The 22,281-nt window shown below is 39.7% G+C and overlaps 1 protein-coding gene across 1 annotated transcript in view; it reads left to right on the plus strand.

Annotated features, from left to right (window-relative positions):
• Positions 1-22,281, plus strand: part of LOC133548268 (cadherin-8-like) — a 244,397-nt gene that overhangs the window by 201,383 nt on the left and 20,733 nt on the right. Inside the window, exon 8 of the mRNA XM_061893585.1 lies at positions 12,547-12,683. Within this exon, the coding sequence (XP_061749569.1) occupies positions 12,547-12,683 (137 nt within the window). The remainder of the gene's footprint in view (positions 1-12,546; positions 12,684-22,281) is intronic.

Below are 22,281 nucleotides of genomic sequence, written 5' to 3' on the forward strand. Positions count from 1 at the left end.
CGCCTATAACAATCCCAATGGTTATTTTCCTCTTTGTTCTGGAGGACACCACGTCCTCTGTTTCCAAATATAATTTGAAATGTGGATTCGTCAGACCACAGAACACTTTTCCACTTTGCATCAATCCATCTTAGATGATCTCGGGCCCAGAGAAGCCGGCGGCGTTTCTGGATGTTGTTGATAAATATCTTTCGCTTTGCATAGTAGAGATTTAACTTGCACTTACAGATGTAGCGACCAACTGTATTTAGTGACAGTGGTTTTCTGAAGTGTTCCTGAGCCCATGTGGTGAAATCCTTTAGAGATAGATGTCGGTGTTTGATACAGTGCCGTCTGAGGGATCGAAGGTCACCGTCATTCAATGTTGGTTTCCAGCCATGCCACTTACTTGGAGTGATTTCTCCAGATTCTTTGAACCTTTTGATGATATTATGGAGCGTAGATGTTGAAATCCCTAAATTTCTTGCAATTGCACTTTGAGAAACGTTATTCTTAAACTGTTTGAGTATTTGCTCACGCAGTTGTGGACAAAGGGGTGTACCTCGCTCCATCTTTTCTTGCGAAAGCCTGAGCATTTTTTGGGAAGCTGTTTTTCTACCCAATCATGGCACCCACCTGTTCCCAATTAGCCTTATTTGGGATGTTACAAATAAGTGTTTGATGAGCATTCCTCAACTTTATCAGTATTTATTGCCACCTTTCCCAACTTATTTGTCATGTGTTGCTGGCATCAAATTCTAAAGTTAATGATTATTTGCAAAAAAAAAAAAAAAATGTTTATCAGTTTGACCATCAATAAAAAACTGTCAGCAAGAGGCAGCGCTGCCAGTCAGTTGATTTCCTTTATTTTACCCGGTACAAAAACTCATTGAGATTAAACCCAGCAGGCACAACAAGTCATGGATACAACGTTGATCATACGTACATGTCCTTTGAAACTGACTGTGAAACAACATTAGGAAATAGTTTTATTTGTAAATGTAGACAATGTTGGATCCATGTTGTCTGTTGTAAAAAGGCGAAGATTTCAAAAGGTCAAATCAACGTCACAACATTGATTTAAGGTCGTCAAAAGCATGTTGTTTCAATGTTGTATTTGTGCTGTAGAATATTGGTTGTAGCGTGACCAAAATTAAATGGTCAAATCAATGTCAGAACCCAACTTAGACAAAACGTTGTCAAAAAGCATGTTTAAACGTATTTGAGTTGTAAAATAACCAAATTTCAACGGTCAAATCACCGTCGCAACCTGCCATTGATTAAACGTTGTCGAAAAGCATGTTGTTTCAACGTTGTATTTGTGTTGTGTATATATATATATATATATATTCATCCATCCATTTTCTACCACTTACTATATGTGTATATGTTGTATGTATGTATGTATGTACAACCAATATATATATATATATATATATATATATATATATATATATATATATATATATATATATATATATATATATACACAAAGCTACACGTATATATATATTGTCAAAGTTATTTGTTGTCAAACCCCAAGATGCAGAGATGGAGGCAGGCATTGGATATGAAAACAATGAAAAACGCACGTGGGCGGAATAACAAACTAAGGGAGCTAGCACTGGGAGCTAGAAAAACAAAAAGGAACTTTAGCATGGAAGCTAGTGGATAGCAAACAGAAAAACTGTAAATCAATCAATCAATGTTTATTTATATAGCCCCAAATCACAAATGTCTCAAAGGACTGCACAAATCATTACGACTACAACATCCTCGGAAGAACCCACAAAAGGGCAAGGAAAACTCACACCCAGTGGGCAGGGAGAATTCACATCCAGTGGGACGCCAGTGACAATGCTGACTATGAGAAACCTTGGAGAGGACCTCAGATGTGGGCAACCCCCCCCCGTCTAGGGGACCGAAAGCAATGGATGTCGAGCGGGTCTGACATGATACTGTCGCGAGAGTTCAGTTCAAGCGGATCCAAGACAGCAGCGAGAGTCCCGTCCACAGGAAACCATCTCAAGCGTAGGCGGATCAGCAGCGTAGAGATGTCCCCAACCGATACACAGGCGAGTGGTCCATCCTGGGTCTCGACTCTGGACAGCCAGTACTTCATCCATGGTCATTGGACCGGACCCCCTCCACAAGGGAGGGGGGGACTTAGGAGAAAGAAAAGAAGCGGCAGATCAACTGGTCTAAAAAGGAGGTCTATTTAAAGGCTAGAGTATACAGATGAGTTTTAAGGTGAGACTTAAATGCTTCTACTGAGGTAGCATCTCAAACTGTTACCGGGAGGGCATTCCAGAGTACTGGAGCCCGAACGGAAAACGCTCTATAGCCCGCAGACTTTTTAGCTAATGGCTAACAAGAACAGCTTACCGCTACGACGAGCAGGACAAAATGTAGCACGACGGGTAATTACTGAACTGATCATATCGACACGACAGGTAGCACGACAACGACAATACAATGATCCAGCACCTGACACGAGACAAAGCAGGTACAAATAGGAGCGGGCTGATTGGCAACAGGTGCGGCCAGGTGCCAGTCAGCGGTAGCTGAGGAGGAACACAGCACTCAGGGAACGAGACAGGAAGCTGACAAAATAAGAGCACTAGACAGGAAATACTAAAACAAACAAATTGTCAGTGGCAAGCCTGACATATATGTGTGTGTGTATATGTATATATGTGTATATATATGTGTGTGTATATATATTGTGAGTGTCATCCTTTAAAGCTCAAGGATGAGTGACAGGTTCTAGGAATGTCTTTTCTGACACCTGCACCTGCGAAAGCGTGATATAAAAAAAGTGCTCTCCGACATACAGATGTTTAAATTAAAAAGCCTCCCGATGGTCGCGCCGCTCGCAAAGTTCGCCGTGAGAAAACGACGCACAAAGCCCAGACGCATCGATTTCTGTTTCATTTTTGTATTTGCTTTTAATTCTTTTCTCACAGCAGCCTTGTCAGTTTGAGTGACAGCTGGCAGAACATTCCTGCCTGCGTCTCGTCGCTGGGGCGTGAATGCTGTCAGCAGCCTGACTGCCGTGCTCTCAGGCTGCGGGAGAGACGGCGCTCCCAGGCGCTTTGCTGCCTTGAAAGTCTTCTTGCCTCGGCTTTCCGAAAGGGGGGTGAAGGTTTCGGCGGTGTGGGTGGAGGTACGTCGTGAGGGGAGCGGGGGTCCTCCAAGGACCCCCTTTCTCAGGATTTTATCAAAACATCTCGACCTAAAAAAAAATGAAAACGCCGCCGCTATTTATATCTTTCTAACAATTTGAATTCGGTCTGCTTTCAGACGCTATACGTCAGGGGTCACCGACGCGTTGCCCGTGGGCACCAGGTCGCCCGTAAGGACCAGATGCAGTGTTTCCCACAGGTCAAGCATCTATTTGTGGTGGCAGCGGATTTGGAATATAATTACAACACTTTATGTACATATTTATGTAATATGTAACTACAAGTTCCATTCGGAGACGGCGTGGCGCAGTGGGATAGTGGCCGTGCGCAACCCGAGGGTCCCTGGTTCAATCCCCACCTAGTACCAACCTCGTCACGTCCGTTGTGTCCTGAGCAAGACACTTCACCCTTGCTCCTGATGGGTGCTGGTTAGCGCCTTGCATGGCAGCTCCCTCCATCAGTGTGTGAATGTGTGTGTGAATGGGTGAATGTGGAAGTAGTGTCAAAGCGCTTTGAGTACCTTGAAGGTAGAAAAGCGCTATAGAAGTACAACCCATTTATTTATCATTTATTTATTTATCATTTATTGTGAACGACTTTCCCCTGTCGCTCGGGTTCCATGGACCACCCAGGAAGGACATGATGGCTTGAGCAGGTTTGACTCTCGTTTATTGGATCGCTCTTCAGCCGCCGTCGTCGTTACTGTCTGCTCTTTGTTTCTGCTGGTGCCATTGCTTTTATGAGCAGTCGAGCGAGTCAAAAGCCGAAAAAAAAATATATATATATATATATTTTTTTTTTTTCTTATGGTATTTATTTGTATTATTTTTTAATTTTTTTATTTATTTGTGGAAGCCGTAATTCTTTCGTGGCGGGCCGCCACAAATAAATGAATGTGTGGGAAACCCTGAGATGAGTCGCCCCCTGGCCTGTTCTAAAAATAGCTCAAATAGCAGCACTTACCAGTGAGCTGCCTCTATTTTTTTTTAATTTTATTTATTTACTAGCAAGCTGGTCTCGCTTTGCTTGACATTTTTAATTCTAAGAGAGACAAAACTCAAATAGAATTTAAAAATCCTAGAAAATATTTTAAAGACTTGGTCTTCACTTGTTTAAATAAATTCATTTATTTTTTTACTTTGCTTTTTATAACTTTCAGAAAGACAATTTTAGAGAAACAATACAACCTTAAAATTGATTTTAAGATTTTTAAACACATATACCTTTTTACCTTTTAAGTTCCTTCCTCTTTTTTCCTGACAGTTTAAATCCATGTTCAAGTATTTTTATTTTTATTTTATTGTAAGAACAATAAATACATTTTAATTAAATTCTTCATTTTTGCTTCTGTTTTTTCGACGAAGAATATTTGTGAAATATTTCTTCAAACTTATTATGATTAAAATTAAAAATAAATATATTCTGGCAAATCTAGAAAATCTGTAGAATCAAATTTAAATCTTATTTCAAAGTCTTTTGAATTTCTTTTACAATTTTTGTTCTGGAAAATCTAGAAGAAATAATGATTTGTCTTTGTCAGAAATACAGCTTTGTCCAATGGATTTTAACCTATTTAAAACATTAAAAATTATAAAATTAATCAGGAAAAATTACTAATTGATGTTCCATAAATTATTGTTTAAATTTTTTCAAAAAGATTCAAATTAGCTATTTTTTCTCTTAATTTTTTTCCGGTTGGATTTTGAATTCTAAAGAGTCGAAATTGAGGATTAACTATGTTTCTAAATTTAATTTTCATTTTTTTTCGTGTTTTCTTCTCTTTTAAACCATTCAATTAATTGTTTTTTTAATCATTTATTCCCTACTAAAAACCTCCGGTAAAAGGGAAAAAAATGTACGACGGAATGACAGACAGAAATACCCATTTATTTTTATATATATAGATTTATTTATTAAAGTTAAAATGAGCAAGTTGGCTATTTCTGGCAATTTATTTAAGTGTGTATCAAACTGGTAGCCCTTCGCATTAATCAGTACCCAAGAAGTAGCTCTTGGTTTCAAAAATGTTGCTGATCCCTGTTCTAGAGGGATTTTAATTCACATCCGTAAAGTGTTTACAGAGCTTCACTTTTTCCACATGTTATGTTACAGCTTTATTCCAAAAATGGAATACATTCATTGTTGTCCTCAAAATTCTGCACATAATGACAATGTGAAGGCTTACATTTGTTTAATTTTGCACATTTATTAAAAATAAAACAACTCAAAAATAACATGTACCTAAGTATTCTCCGCCTTTGCTCAGTTTTTAGCAATTACAACAAATGCCATCCCTTACAGTGAAGTGTGGTGGTGGCAGCATCATGCTGTGGGGATGTTTTTTTAGCGGCAGGAGCTGGGAGACTAGTCAGGATAGAGGGAAATAGGAATGCAGCAATGTGTAGAGCAGGAGTCACCAACCTTTTTGAAAGCAAGAGCTACTTCTTGGGTTCTGATTAATGCGAAGGGCTACCAGTTTGATACACACTTGAATAAATTGCCAGAAATAGTCAATTTGCTCAATTTACCTTTAGTAAAAAATCTATATATATTAAAAAATGGGTATTTCTGTCTGTCATTCTGTCGTAGATTTTTTGTCCTTTTACGGAAGTTTTTTTGTAGAGAATAAATGATGAACAAAACAGGGGAAAAAAATGAAATTTTGAAACATAGTTTATCTTCAATTTCGACTCTTTAAAATTCAAAATTCAACCGAAAAAACGAAGAGAAAAACTAGCTAATTCGAATCTTTTTGAAAAAATGAAAAAAAAATAATTTATGGGACATCATTATTATTTTTTCCTGATTAAGATTAATTTTAGAATTTTGATGAGATGTTTTGAATAGTTTAAAATCCAATCTGCACTTTGTTAGAATATATAACAAATTGGACCAAGCTATATTTCTAAGAAAAACAAATCATTATTTCTTCTAGATTTTCCAGAACAAAAATTTTGAAGGAAATTCAGAAGACTTTGAAATAAGATTTAAAATTGATTCTACAGATTTTTATAGATTTGCCAGAATATTTTTGGGGAATTTTAATCATAATAAGTTTGAAGAAATATTTCACAAATATTCGTTGTCGAAAAAACAGAAGCTAAAATGAAGAATTAAATTAAAATGTATTTATTATTCTTTACAATAAAGAAAAAAATTGATTTACTTGAACATTGTTTTAAATTGTCAGGAAAGAAGAGGAAGGAGTTTAAAAGGTGAAAAGGTATATGTGTTTAAAAATCTTAAAATCATTTTTAAGGTTGTATTTTTTCTCTAAAATTGCCTTTCTGAAAGTTATAAGAAGCAAAGTAAACAAATAAATGAATTTATTTAAACAAGTGAAGACCAAGTCTTTAAAATATTTTCTTTGATTCTCAAATTCTATTTGAGTTTTGTCTCTCTTAGAATTAAAAATGTCAAGCAAAGCGAGACCAGCTTGCTAGTAAATAAATAACATTTAAAAAAATAGAGGCAGCTCACTGGTAAGTGCTGCTTTTTGAGCTATTTTTAGAACAGGCCAGCGGGCGACTCATCTGGTCCTTACGGGCGACCTGGTGCCCATGGGCACTGCGTTGGTGACCCCTGGTGTAAAGACATCCTAGATCAAAAAATAAATAAAATTAAAGCTGCAAGCATCGACGGACGGTACCGCTTTGGCTGCCGCCCCCGCGACCCAAACCCAGATAAGCGGTAGAAGATGGATGGATGGATTATTACACGGAGAAAAAGTTGTATACACATGTGTTATACATCAGTCTCATAGTAATAACAGTTGTAAAGTGGCTGCGGTTGTTGTATTGAAGTGGGAATAGCAAACTTTCTGTTGATTTTAGTTGGGGGTGGTCAGTGAATGAAATATAGGTCTCAGTGAGACCTACATTGAGGTTTTTGTTTCATGTGTTTATGACAGTTCGACAGTTTTTTCTGAGCAGAAAGCCGCCATTTTGTGACAACAGCAGCAGCGCAATGGTTCTTTACGGGCTCATAAAATCCAAACCGGGGTGGTAATTAAAACTCTTTCCTTAACTTTTAATCAGAAGGGTTCAATCTCTCTTCTGTGCTTATTTGAAGCCAAAACGACGAATGGCCTGAAAGGACATAATGTTTGAAAAAACGCGACATTTTTTTAGCCAACTTTTGTATTGAAATGGGAATAGCAAACTTCCTGTTAATTTTAGCTGGGGGGTGTCAGTGGATGAAATATAGGTCTAACTGAGACCTTCGTAGTGGTTTTTGTTTCATGTTTCGATGACATTTCTACTGGAAGTACATATATATTTATATATATATATATATATATGTATATACAGTATGTGTGTATATGTATATATAATATATATTAATAAATATATAATAGAATATATTTGCTGCTTAGTCATAAATATGAAGGTATTAAAATATAAAATAAATATTTTAACTCCAAAATTTGTATAGCACTTTATTTTGTGTTCTAAGTGTAAAAACTTTAACAAAAAGATGGACTTTTATCGAGGCGGTAACCACTATACAAACTTTTAGATTTACGAACCCTGTTTAAGAACCTACAAAGTTTGTAAATTGGCGATCCACTGTAAGTTAAATTAAATAAACAATGGTACAAGTTATAGAACAGGGGTAGGGAACCTATGGCTCTAGAGCCAGATGTGGCTCTTTTGATGACTGCATCTGGCTCTCAGATAAATCTTAGCTGACATTGCTTAACACGATAAGTAATTAATAATTACGCTCAAAATATAAATAACGCTCAAAATATTAAACATTCTCATGCATTTTAATCCATTCATCCGTTTTCTACCGCACCTGTTCAAGAAGTTGCATTAATTGTAGAATAATTAGGGTCCGCGGGCCCTATTGAAACTGGTGCATTTTATTATTATTATTTGCCATGGGCCAAGGACCCTTTTGAAACTGGTGCGTTTTATTATTATTCCGCACCTATGCGCTGTAATTTGACCCCCTTAACATGCTTCAAAACTCACCAAATTTGACACACACATCGGTCTGGCATGCTTTCCCAACTTATTAGGCAGCCAAACCAGGAAAATCAAAATTGCGCGCTAGCGCCCCCTAGGAAGGAAGGAAAAACAGACTGCTTGTAACTTCCGTTAGGAATGTCGTACAGACATGAAACAAAAACTGTCACGTAGGTCTAACTTAGACCTACATTTCATTATTCTGCCTTCCAGGGCAAAAATCAACACGAAGTTGGAAAAAAACCCTTCAAAACAAAATTTTCGCCCAAAATTCAATTTTTGCCTCTTTGAGCTGAAATTTGAGCCCCTTAAAATGCTTCAAAAATCACCAAACTTGGCACACACATCAGGACTGGCAGAAATTGCGATCTAATGAAAAAAAAAAAAAAAAACTCAAAATTGCGCTATTGCGCAATTTTTGATCGAAACACAGCAAAAACTGCTTCGAGGAAGAAAACACAGACAAAACTGCTTGTAACTTCCGGTAGGAATGCCGGAAAGACATGAAACAAAAACATTTATGTAGGTCTCACTTAGACCTACATTTAGTTATTCGACATCCTTCGGCAAAAATCAACAGGAAGTTAAAAATTACCCCTTCAAAATAAAAGTTTTGTAAAAACCCGTCACCTTTTTCAAACGTAAACTCCTCCGAGTGCGTTTGTCGTTTCGGCCTCAAACTCGCACAGGAGAGAGATTGAACCCTTCTGATAAAAACTATCCAACAACGTTTTGATTACTGCTCCGGTTTGGATTTTACGCGCCTTCAAAGAACCCCTGCGCAAAGTTTCCTAAAAAATGTCATTTTTGCCTCTTTAAACTGTAATTTGACCCCCTTAAAATGCTTTAAAGTGCAAGTTAAAGCTCTACTATGCAAAGTGAAAGCCATTTATCAACAACATCCAGAAACGCTGATCTGTAATTTGACCCCCTTAACATGCTTCAAAACTCACCAAATTTTACACACACATCAGGACTGGCGAAAATTGCCATCTAATAAAAAAAACAAACCCCAAAAGTCAAAATTGCGCTCTAGCGCAACCTAGGAAAAAACCCCGACAAAACTGCTTGTAACTTCTGTTAGGAATGTCGTAGAGACATGAAACAAAGACCTCTATGTAGGTCTGACTTAGACCAGGGCTTGGCAGCGGCCAAAGGCGGACCCGACCAACGCTGCTTGCAGCTTTAACACGTGCCAAAGTAGTTGGGAAAGGGCATGTTCACCACTGTGTTACATCACCTTTTCTTTTAAAAACACTCAATAAACGTTTGGGAACTGAGGAAACTAGTTGTTTAAGCCTGAGTGGAGGCCCAAATGTATATTTTTTATACATATATTGTTTTTTAAAATAAAAAAATATCAAAATGGCCCCCGCTGGCTTTGATCTTTCAGTGTGCGGCCCTCAGTGGATAAAGTTTGGACACCCCTGATTAATAATGTTTATGTTTATCCAAACTTGAGGATATAAAACCATTGCAAAACATGTGCATGATCCTATTGTAGTGTTGCAGGTTAGAAGCAGATTGACTTGTCCTTCCCTTGCTTCCTTTGGCCCCGCCCACCACGTTACACGTGTATGTGTGTGTGTGTGTGTGTGTGTGTGTGTGTGTGTGTGTGTGTGTGTCCTCACTTGTTAAACACGTCCTTTGGGGGCCTTTGGCTGTTGACAGATCCCAAACGGGGTTAACAACAGCACATCTCTTTTCCTGACACAACATGCACTAATGGTCTTTTAAACAGGGCGGGTGGGGGGGGGTCCTTATTCATCTTTAATGCCCCCTGCTGCTCATGAGAAGTCTGTAATTAGTCCTCAGGCCATAATTATTGATTTTCCACCGCTTGAGCGCGCATTCATCCCCGAGATGCTTTCTCCCTCTCGGAGGATGACAACTTCACGCTGCTTCAAATTGCCGCCGTTTTCCGACGTAGCCCCCTTGTCCCCCGACAAGCTAACTGTACTGCACTGGGCCAGGGACCGCTGCTAAATGTGTTGCTCTTTTTAACCGCATTCTGACTTAGGGACCGTAGATAAATAGCGGCTCCAGAAATTGTCGCACAGATTTGAGCCCGGAATAATGTTGTCGAGTGCACTTAAAGGCCTACTGTAATGCGATGTTCTTATTTAAACGGGGATAGCCGGTCTATGTGTCATACTTGATCATTTCGCGATATTGCCATATTTTTGCTGAAATTATTTAGTAGAGAACATCGACGATAAAGTTTGAAACTTTTGGTCGCTAATAAAAAAAGCCTTGCCTGTACCGGAAGTAGCAGACGATGTGCGCGTGACGTCACGGGTTGTGGAGCTCCTCACATCTGAACATTGTTTACAATCATGGCCACCAGCAGCGAGAGCGATTCGGACCGAGAAAGCGACGAGTTCCCTATTAATTTGAGCGAAGATGAAACATTTGTGGATGAGGAAAGTTAGAGTGAAGCACAGAAAAAAATAAGTGAACGGCTCTGGGTGGCGGCAGTGGGAGCGTTTCAGATGTAATTAGACACATTTACTGAGATTATAAAGTCGTACCTCAAAGTCGGATGGCTGCGGTGAACGCCGGTGTCTCTGAGAGAAGCCGAGGAGCCAAAATCTCAGCTACCTTTTTGACAGCTACAGGAGGAGGTCCCATAATCCACTGAAGTCTCCGGTAAGAGCCGACTTAATATCACAATTTTCCCATCCAAAAAACTTGCTGGTTGACGTAGAGAAAGTGTTTATTTTCCACCTGTTAATGTTCCCGCGCAAATTGACTATTGAGCTGTTTTAAAGGCGTTCTGAAATGAGATTGTCTTATTTAAACGGGGATAGCCGGTCTATGTGTCATACTTGATCATTTTGCGATATTGCCATATTTTTGCTGACATTATTTAGTAGAGAACATCGACGATCAAGTTCGAAACTTTTGGTCGCTAATAAAAAAAGCCTTGCCTGTACCGGAAGTAGCAGACGATGTGCGTGTGACGTCACGGGTTGTGGAGCTCCTCACATCTGAACATTGTTTACAATCATGGCCACCAGCAGCGAGAGCGATTCGGACCGAGAAAGCGACGAGTTCCCCATTAATTTGAGCGAAGATGAAACATTTGTGGATGAGGAAAGTTAGAGTGAAGCACAAAAAAAAAAAGCGACTGCTCTGGGCGGCGGCAGTGGGAGCGTTTCAGATGTAATTAGACACATTTACTGAGATTATAAAGTCATACCTCAAAGTCGGATGGCTGCGGTGAACGCCGGTGTCTCTGAGAGAAGCCGAGGAGCCAAAATCAGAGCTACCTTTTTGACCGCTACAGGAGGAGGTCCCATAATCCACTGAAGTCTCCGGTAAGAGCCGACTTAATATCACAATTTTCCCATCCAAAAAACTTGCTGGTTGACGTAAAGAAAGTGTTTATTTTCCACGTGTTAATGTTCCCACGCAAATTGACTATTGAGCTGTTTTAAAGGCCTACTGAAATGAGATTGTCTTATTTAAACGGGGATAGCCGGTCTATGTGTCATACTTGATCATTTCGCGATATTGCCGTATTTTTGCTGAAATTATTTAGTAGAGAACATCGACGATAAAGTTCGAAACTTTTGGTCGCTAATAAAAAAAGCCTTGCCTGTACCGGAAGTAGCAGACGATGTGCGCGTGACGTCACGGGTTGTGGAGCTCCTCACATCTGAACATTGTTTACAATCATGGCCACCAGCAGCGAGAGCGATTCGGACCGAGAAAGCGACGAGTTCCCCATTAATTTGAGCGAAGATGAAACATTTGTGGATGAGGAAAGTTAGAGTGAAGCACAGAAAAAAAGAAGCGAACGGCTCTGGGTGGCGGCAGTGGGAGCGTTTCAGATGTAATTAGACACATTTACTGAGATTATAAAGTCGTACCTCAAAGTCGGATGGCTGCGGTGAACGCCGGTTTCTCTGAGAGAAGCGGAGGAGCCAAAATCACAGCTACATTTTTGACACAAAAAAAAAAAAAGGAAAGGCGACGGCTCCAGGCGGCGGCAGTGGGAGCGTTTCAGATGTAATTAGACACATTTACTAGGATAATTCTGGAAAATCCCTTATCTGCTGATTGTTTTAATAGTGTTTTAGTGAGATTGTAAAGTCATACCTGAAAGTCGGATGGCTGCGGTGAATGCCAATGTCTCTCAGAGAAGCCGATGGAGGAGCCAAGATCACAGCTGCCTTTTTGTCGTCCCATAATCCACTGAAGTCTCCTGTAAGAGCCGACTTAATATCACAATTTTCCCATCCAAAAAACTTGCTGGTTGAGGTAGAGAAAGTGTTTATTTTCCACGTGTTAATGTTCCCACGCAAATTGACTATTGAGCTGTTTTAAAGGCCTACTGAAATGAGATTGTCTTATTTAAACGGGGATAGCCGGTCTATGTGTCATACTTGATCATTTTGCCACAGGTACCTGATAGACCGCCACACGGACCTGGAGAGGCAGTTCAACATCGACGGCGACGACGGCCAGATCACGCTGGCCAAGCCGCTGGACCGGGAGACGGACATGTGGCACAACATCACCGTCACCGCCACGGAAGTCCGTAAGTCAACGACCTTAACGCATTTTTTTTCGTTTGTTTTTGACCGATCGGGAAAGATAGTTTTAAATAACTAGGAAAATCTTTCGGAAATTATAATGGTCTGTGCCCCAGACCACTCTGGCAGCCGTCGTTCTGTGAAAATGGTGCAGAGTGTCCGAATCCGTGAGTTTTAGTTGTATCTTTACAAAATGAGCTACAGGCCCTAGCCTAAAACGTTAGCATGTGCACATTAAAATGCTAACGCAAATGTGCTGTCAGTTAGCATGTGTCCGCTGTCTGTGCCCCAGACCACACTGGCAGCCGTCGTTCTGTGAAGATGGTGCCGAGTGTCCGAATCCGTGAGTTTTAGGTGTATCTTTACAAAATGAGCTACAGGCCCTAGCCTAAAACGTTAGCATGTGCGCATTAAAATGCTAACGCAAATGTGCTGTCAGTTAGCATGTGTCACATGTCAATTAAGGTGTATGGCTTTGGAAAATAGAGAAAAATGTGTAAAATTAGATGGAAAAAGTTAGCATGTTTACGTTAGCTAGCTAGCATGCTATATTTTGCATGCTAAATGTCACAAACCAATTTATGTAATAATAAATTTAGCAATTTATTATTAGCATACAAACAGTTTACGAGTTTCACATACTAAGTTGTATAAATAGGGGGTAAATGGTTGTATAGCTAGCTTAAAAAGTTAGCATGCTAACTGTTGATGCTATCAAGCTAACGGTAGCATGGTAACAGTTAGCATGTGTTTGCTGTTTGTGCCCCAGACCACTCTGGCAGCTATCGTACTGTGAAGATGGCGCCAAGTGTCCGAATCCGTGAGTTTTAGGTGTATCTTTACAAAATGAGCTACAGGGGCTAGCCTAAAACGTTAGCATTTGCACATTAAAATGCTAACGCAAATGTGCCGTCAGTTAGCATGTGTCACATGTCAACTAAGGTGTATGGCTGCGGAAAATAGAGAAAGTGTAAAATTAGATGGAAAAAGTTAGCATGTTTACGTTAGCTAGCTAGCATGCTATATTTTGCATGCTAAATGTCACAAACCAATTTATGTAATAATAAATTTAGCAATTTATTATTAGCATGCAAACAGTTTACGAGTTTCACATACTAAGTTGTATAAATAGGGGGTAAATGGTTGTAAAGCTAGCTTAAAAAGTTAGCATGCTAATTGTTGATGCTATCAAGCTAACGGTAGCATTAGTAACAGTTAGCATGTGTTCGCTGTCTATGCCCCAGACCACTCTGGCAGCCGTCGTTCTGTGAAGATGGTGCCGAGTGTCCGAATCCGTGAGTTTTAGGTGTGTCTTTACAAAATGAGCTATAGGGACTAGCCTAAAACGTTAGCATGTGTGCATTAAAATGCTAACGCAAATGTGCTGTCTGTTAGCATGTGTCACATGTCAATTAAGGTGTATGGCTTCGGAAAATAGAGAAAAATGTGTAAAACTAGATGGAAAAAGTTAGCACGTTTACTTTAGCTAGCTAGCATGCTATATTTTGCATGCTAAATGTCACAAACCAATTTATGTGACTCTAAGGTGTATGGCTGGGGAATTAGAGAAAATAATACATTTTGAAAAAAAAGGTTAGCACTTTAATATTAGCATGCAAACAGTTTACGAGTTTCACATACTAAGTTGTATAAATAGGGGGTAAATGGTTGTAAAGCTACCTTAAAAAGTTAGCATGCTAATTGTTGATGCTATCAAGCTAACGGTAGCATGGTAACAGTTAGCATGTGTCACATGTCAATTAAGGTGTATGGCTTCGGAAAATAGAGAAAAATGTGTAAAATTAGATAGAAAAAGTTAACATGTTTACTTTAGCTAGCTAGCATGCTATATTTTGCATGCTAAATGTCACGAACCAATTTATGTGACTCTAAGGTGTATGGCTGGGGAATTAGAGAAAATAATACATTTAGGAAAAAAAAGTTAGCACTTTATTATTAGCATGCAAACAGTTTACGAGTTTCACATACTAAGTTGTATAAATAGGGGGCCAATGGTTGTAAAGCTAGCTCAAAAAGTTAGCATGCCATTTGTTGATGCTATCAAGCTAACGGTAGCATGGTAACAGTTAGCATGTGTCACATGTCAAATAACACGGCTGTAAGGTGTATGGCTTCGGAAAATGGAGAAAAAATTGTAAAATTAGATGGAAAAAGTTAGCACGTTTACTTTAGCTAGCTAGCATGCTATATTTTGCATGCTAAATGTCACAAACGAATTTATGTGAGTCTAAGGTGTATGGCTGGGGAATTAGAGAAAAGAGTAAATTTAGAAAAAAAAAAGTTAGCACTTTATTATTAGCATGCAAACAGTTTACGAGTTTCACATACTAAGTTGTATAAATAGGGGGTAAATGGTTGTAAAGCTAGCTCAAAAAGTTAGCATGCTAATTGTTGATGCTATCAAGCTAACGGTAGCATGGTAACAGTTAGCATGTGTCACATGTCAAATAACACGGCTGTAAGGTGGATGGCTTCGGAAAATAGAGAAAAATGTGTAAAATTAGATGGAAAAAGTTAGCACGTTTACTTTAGCTAGCTAGCATGCTATATTTTGCATGCTAAATGTCACAAACGAATTTATGTGAGTCTAAGGTGTATGGCTGGGGAATTAGAGAAAAGAGTAAATTTAGAAAAAAAAAAGTTAGCACTTTATTATTAGCATGCAAACAGTTTACGAGTTTCACATACTAAGTTGTATAAATAGGGGGTAAATGGTTGTAAAGCTAGCTCAAAAAGTTAGCATGCTAATTGTTGATGCTATCAAGCTAACGGTAGCATGGTAACAGTTAGCATGTGTCACATGTCAAATAACACGGCTGTAAGGTGGATGGCTTCGGAAAATAGAGAAAAATGTGTAAAATTAGATGGAAAAAGTTAGCACGTTTACTTTAGCTAGCTAACATGCTATATTTTGCATGCTCAATGTCACAAACCAATTTATGTGACTCTAAGGTGTATGGCTGGGGAATTAGAGAAAATAATACATTTAGAAAAAAAAAGTTAGCACTTTATTATTAGCATGCAAACAGTTAACGAGTCTCACATACTAAATTGTATGAATAAGGGGTAAATGGTTGTAAAGCTAGCTTAAAATGTTAGCATGCTAATTTTTGATGCTATCAAGCAAAAGGTAGCATGGTAACAGTTAGCATGTGTTCGCTGTCTGTGCCCCAGACCACTCTGGCAGCCGTCGTTCTGTGAAGATGGTGCAGAGTGTCCGAATCCGTGAGTTTTAGGTGTATCTTTACAAAATGAGCTACAGGCCCTAGCCTAAAACGTTAGCATTTGCGCATTAAAATGCTAACGCAAATGTGCTGCCAGTTAGCATGTGTCACATGTCAATTAAGGTGTATGGCTTCGGAAAATAGAGAAAAATGTGTAAAATTAGATAGAAAAAAGTTAACATGTTTACTTTAGCTAGCTAGCAAGCTATATTTTGCATGCTAAATGTCACAAACCAATTTATGTGACTCTAAGGTGTATGGCTGGGGAATTAGAGAAAAGAGTACATTTAGAAGAAAAAAAAGTTAGCACTTTAATATTAGCATGCAAACAGTTTACGAGTTTCACATACTAAGTTGTATAGATAGGGGGTAAATGGTTGTAAAGCTAGCTTAAAAAGTTAGCATGCTAATTGTTGATGCTATCAAGCTAACGGTAGCATGGTAACAGTTAGCATGTGTTCGCTGTCCGTGCCCCAGACCACTCTGACAGCCGTCGTACTGTGAAGATGGTGCCGAGTGTCCAAATCCGTGAGTTTTAGGTGTATCTTTACAAAATGAGCTACAGGGGCTAGCCTAAAATGTTAGCATGTGCACATTAAAATGCTAACGCAAATGTGCTGTCAGTTAGCATGTGTCACATGTCAATTAAGGTGTATGACTTCGGAAAATAGAGAAAAATGTGTAAAATTAGATAGAAAAAAGTTAACATGTTTACTTTAGCTAGCTAGCAAGCTATATTTTGCATGCTAAATGTCACAAACCAATTTATGTGACTCTAAGGTGTATGGCTGGGGAATTAGAGAAAAGAGTAAATTTAGAAAAAAAAAAGTTAGCACTTTAATATTAGCATGCAAACAGTTTACGAGTTTCACATACTAAGTTGTATAAATAGGGGGTAAATGGTTTTAAAGCTAGCTTAAAAAGTTAGCATGCTAATTGTTGAGGCTATCAAGCTAACGGTAGCATGGTAACAGTTAGCATGTGTTCGCTGTCTGTGCCCCAGACCACTCTGGCAGCCGTCGTTCTGTGAAGATGGTGCCGAGTGTCCAAATCCGTGAGTTTTAGGTGTATCTTTACAAAATGAGCTACAGGGGCTAGCCTAAAATTTTAGCATGTGCACATTAAAATGCTAACGCAAATGTGCTGTCAGTTAGCATGTGTCACATGTCAATTAAGGTGTATGACTTCGGAAAATAGAGAAAAATGTGTAAAATTAGATAGAAAAAAGTTAACATGTTTACTTTAGCTAGCTAGCAAGCTATATTTTGCATGCTAAATGTCACAAACCAATTTATGTGACTGTAAGGTGTATGGCTGGGGCATTAGAGAAAATAATACATTTAGGAAAAAAAAGTTAGCACTTTATTATTAGCATGCAAACAGTTTACGAGTTTCGCATACTAAGTTGTATAATTAGGGGGTAAATGGGTGTAAAGCTACCTTAAAAAGTTAGCATGCTAATTGTTGATGCTATCAAGCTAACGGTAGCATGGTAAAAGTTAGCATGTGTTCGCTGTCTGTGCCCCAGACCACTCTGGCAGCCGTCGTTCTGTGAAGATGGTGCCGAGTGTCCGAATCCGTGAGTTTTAGGTGTATCTTTACAAAATGAGCTACAGGGGCTAGCCTAAAACGTTAGCATGTGCGCATTAAAATGCTATCGCAAATGTGCTGTCAGTTAGCATGTGTCACATGTCAATTAAGGTGTATGGCTTCGGAAAATAGAGAAAAATGTGTAAAATTAGATAGAAAAAAGTTAACATGTTTACTTTAGCTAGCTAGCAAGCTATATTTTGCATGCTAAATGTCACAAACCAATTTATGTGACTCTAAGGTGTATGGCTGGGGAATTAGAGAAAAGAGTAAATTTAGAAAAAAAAAAGTTAGCACTTTAATATTAGCATGCAAACAGTTTACGAGTTTCACATACTAAGTTGTATAAATAGGGGGTAAATGGTTTTAAAGCTAGCTTAAAAAGTTAGCATGCTAATTGTTGAGGCTATCAAGCTAACGGTAGCATGGTAACAGTTAGCATGTGTTCGCTGTCTGTGCCCCAGACCACTCTGGCAGCCGTCGTTCTGTGAAGATGGTGCCGAGTGTCCGAATCCGTGAGTTTTAGTTGTAAAATTAGATGAAAAAAGTTAGCTTACCAAGCTTGCATGCTATTGTTCGCATGCCAAAAAATACGCTATGGACAGTTTTACTTCCGGTTCAAGGCATTAAAACGGGAAGTACATTTTCAACAAAGATGGCGCCTTAGCACAGACAATAATACGCCATTTCAATCCTTGTATTAAGCACACCGTTTTATAAGCCGCGGGGGTCAAAGTGTATGGAAAAAAAAAAGCGTCCGCAATTATTGGTAATACTTGTTTGACAAATTTCCTCCAATAAATAAATAGGACAACTCAAAACAATCCGGGTCACCAGCTTGCGCGTCAGGAATAAAAAAACAAACCCTGCTTTCATTTCGCCTCACAATTAAAGCGCGCCTGCTCTGATGAAGCACGGAGGGGCGGCGACAGGCGGGTGGGAAGGCGTGAGGGGGGAACAAGTTACAAGCGGTGTAAATTCCTCTTGCAGTCGCTTTAAGGGCTACATTAAGCTTTATCGCAACTTCCAGCCCCCCCTCAAACAATCTGTATGCAAATAACGCCTCACGCGGCTCAAGCTCTTTGTCGCTCTGCCGGAAACATTTCCCACCTAGTCGCTGCGTTTTTTTTTTGTGGCGGGGGGGAGGGGTTCCGCAGATGTTCTTTAATCTCCAAGGCGTTTCTTTTTTTTTTAAAGTGTTTATTTTCCACGTGTTAATGTTCCCACGCAAATTGACTACTGAGCTGTTTTAATTCAATCAAAGCCCAGCAAATTGGTGCTAACTGTACTGCTCTGGCGCAGGGACCGGTGCTAAAGTTGTTGCTCTTTTTTAACCGTATTCTGATTTAGGGACCGTGGATAAATAGCGGCTCCAGAAATTGTCGCGCAGATTTGAGCCCGGAATAATGTTGTCGAGTACACTTAAAGGCCTACTGAAATGAGATGTTCTTATTTAAACGGGGATAGCCGGTCTATGTGTCATACTTGATCATTTTGCGATATTGCCATATTTTTGCTGAAAAGATTTAGTAGAGAACATCGACGATAAAGTTCGCAACTTTTGGTCGCTAATAAAAAAGCCTTGCCTGTACCGGAAGTAGCAGACGATGTGCGCGTAACGTCACGGGTTGTGGAGCTCCTCACATCTGAACATTGTTTACAATCATGGCCACCACCAGCGAGAGCGATTCGGACCGAGAAAAGCGACGATTCCCCCATTAATTTGAGCGAGGATGAAAGATTCGTGGATGAGGAAAGTTAGAGTGAAGCACACAAAAAAAAAAAAAAGCGACGGCTCGGGGCGTTTCATTTAATTAGACACATTTACTGAGATTATAAAGTCATACCTCAAAGTCGGATGGCTGCGGTTAACGCCAGTGTCTCTGAGAGAAGCCGAGGAGCCAAAATCACAGCTACCTTTTGGACAGCTACAGGAGGGGGTCCCATAATCCACTGAAGTCTCCGGTAAGAGCCGACTTAATATCACAATTTTCCCATCCAAAAAACTTGCTGGTCGACGTAGAGAAAGTGTTTATTTTCCACGTGTTAATGTTCCCACGCAAATTGACTTTTGAGCTGTTTTAAAGGCCTACTGAAATGAGATTGTCTTATTTAAACGGGGATAGCCGGTCTATGTGTCATACTTGATCATTTCGCGATACTGCCATCTTTTTGCTGAAAGGATTTAGTAGAGAACATCCACGATAAAGTTCGCAACTTTTGGTCGCCAATAAAAAAGCCTTGCCTGTACCGGAAGTAGCAGACGATGTGCGCGTGACGTCACGGGTTGTGGAGCTCCTCACATCTGAACATTGTTTACAATCATGGTCACCACCAGCGAGAGCGATTCGGACCGAGAAAGCGACGATTCCCCCATTAATTTGAGCAAACGTTTCGTGGATGAGGAAAGTTAGAGTGAAGCACACAAAAAAAAAAAAAACGACGGCTCTGGGCGGCGGCACTGGGAGCGTTTCAGATGTAATTAGACACATTTACTGAGATTATAAAGTCATACCTCAAAGTCGGATGGCTGCGGTTAACGCCAGTGTCTCTGAGAGAAGCCGAGGAGCCAAAATCACAGCTACTTTTTGGACAGCTACAGGAGGGGGTCCCATAATCCACTGAAGTCTCCGGTAAGAGCCGACTTAATATCACAATTTTCCCATCCAAAAAACTTGCTGGTCGACGTAGAGAAAGTGTTTATTTTCCACGTGTTAATGTTCCCACGCAAATTGACTATTGAGCTGTTTTAAAGGCCTACTGAAATGAGATTTTCTTATTTAAACGGGGATAGCAGGTCCGTTCTATGTGTCATACTTGATCATTTCACGATATCGCCATATTTTTGCTGAAATTATTTAGTAAATAATATCCACGATAAAGTTAGCACTTTTGGTTGCTAATAAAAAAGCCTTGCCTGTACCGGAAGTAGCAGACGATGTGCGCGTGACGTCACGGGTTGTGGAGCTCCTCACATCTGAACATGGCTTACAATCATGGCCACCAGCAGCGAAAGCGATTCGGAATGAGAAAGCGACGATTCCCCCATTAATTTGAGCAAACCTTTCGTGGATGAGGAAAGTTAGAGTGAAGCACAAAAAAAAAAAGCGACGGCTCTGGGCGGTGGCAGTGGGAGCGTTTCAGATGTAATTAGACACATTTACTGAGATTATAAAGTCATACCTCAAAGTCGGATGGCTGCGGTGAACGCTAGTGTCTCTGAGAGAAGCCGAGGAGCCAAGATCACAGCTACCTTTTTGACAGCTACAGGAGGAGGTCCCATAATCCACTGAAGTCTCCCGTAAGAGCCGACTTAATATCACAATTTTCCCATCCAAAAACTTGCTGGCTGACGTAGAGAAAGTGTTTATTTTCCACGTGTTAATGTTCCCACGCAAATTGACTATTGAGCTGGTCCATTCTATGTGTCTTACTTGATCATTTCACGATATTGCCATATTTTTGCTGAAATTAGTTAGTAGAGAACATCCACGATAAAGTTCGCAACTTTTGGTCGCTAATAAAAAAGCCTTGCCTGTACCGGAAGTAGCAGACGATGTGCGCGTGACGTCACGGGTTGTGGAGCTCCTCACAACTGAACATTGTTTACAATCATGGCCACCACCAGCGAGAGCGATTCGGACCGAGAAAGCGACGATTCACCCTTTAATTTGAGCGAGGATGAAAGATTCGTGGATGAGGAAAAATGGAGTGAAACACTAAAAACCCCCGGGGATCAATAAAGTACTTTCTATTCTATTCTATTAAAAAAAAAAAAAAGAAATGTGACGGCACCAGGCGGCGGCAGTGGGAGCGTTTCAGATGTAATTAGACACATTTACTAGGATAATTCTGAAAAAAAAACAACCTTATCTGCTTATTGTTTTAATAGTGTTTTTGTGGTATTTAAAGTCATACCTGAAAGTCGGACGGCTGCGGTGAATGCCAATGTCTCTCAGAGAAGCCGATGGAGGAGCCAAGATCACAGCTGCCTTTTTGTCGTCCCATAATCCACTGAAGTCTCCGGTAAGAGCTGACTTAATATCACAGCTTTCCCCATCCAAAAACTTGCTGGTTGACGCCGAGAAACATGTTCGCTTGACTGCTCTGTGTTAAAGTTTCACAAAGAAACAAAGAAACACCGGCTGTGTCTCGGTTACTGAAGTCAGCTGCAATCCACCAACAGCATTCTTCTTTGACGTCTCCATTATTAATTGTACAAATTGCAAAAGATTCAGCAACACAGATGTCCAAAATACTGTGTAATTATGCGATGAAAAGAGACTACTTTTAGCAGTGTGTGCTAATATGTCCGCTACAACCCGAGACGTCACATACACGCGTCATCATTCTGTGACGTTTTCAACAAGAAACTCGGCGGGATATTTAAAATTGCAATTTAGTAAACTAAAAAGGCCGTATTGGCATGTGTTGCGATGTTAATATTTCATCATTGATGTATAAACTATCAGACTGCGTGGACGCTAGTAGTGGCTTTCAGTAGGACTTTAACCGCATTCTGACTTAGAGTCCAGCCCGAAATTATGTTGTCGAGTACACTTAAAGACCTACTGAAAGCCACTACTAGCGTCCACGCAGTCTGATAGTTTATAAATCAATGATGAAATATTAACATTGCAACACATGCCAATACCGCCTTTTTAGTTTACTAAATTGCAATTTTAAATTCCGCGCAAAGTATTCTGGACATCTGTGTTGCTGAAACTTTTGCAATTTGTTCAATTAATAATGGAGACGTCAAAGAAGA

The sequence above is a fragment of the Nerophis ophidion genome, linkage group LG02 (genome assembly GCF_033978795.1).
Source record: "Nerophis ophidion isolate RoL-2023_Sa linkage group LG02, RoL_Noph_v1.0, whole genome shotgun sequence".
Classification (NCBI taxonomy): domain Eukaryota; kingdom Metazoa; phylum Chordata; class Actinopteri; order Syngnathiformes; family Syngnathidae; genus Nerophis; species Nerophis ophidion.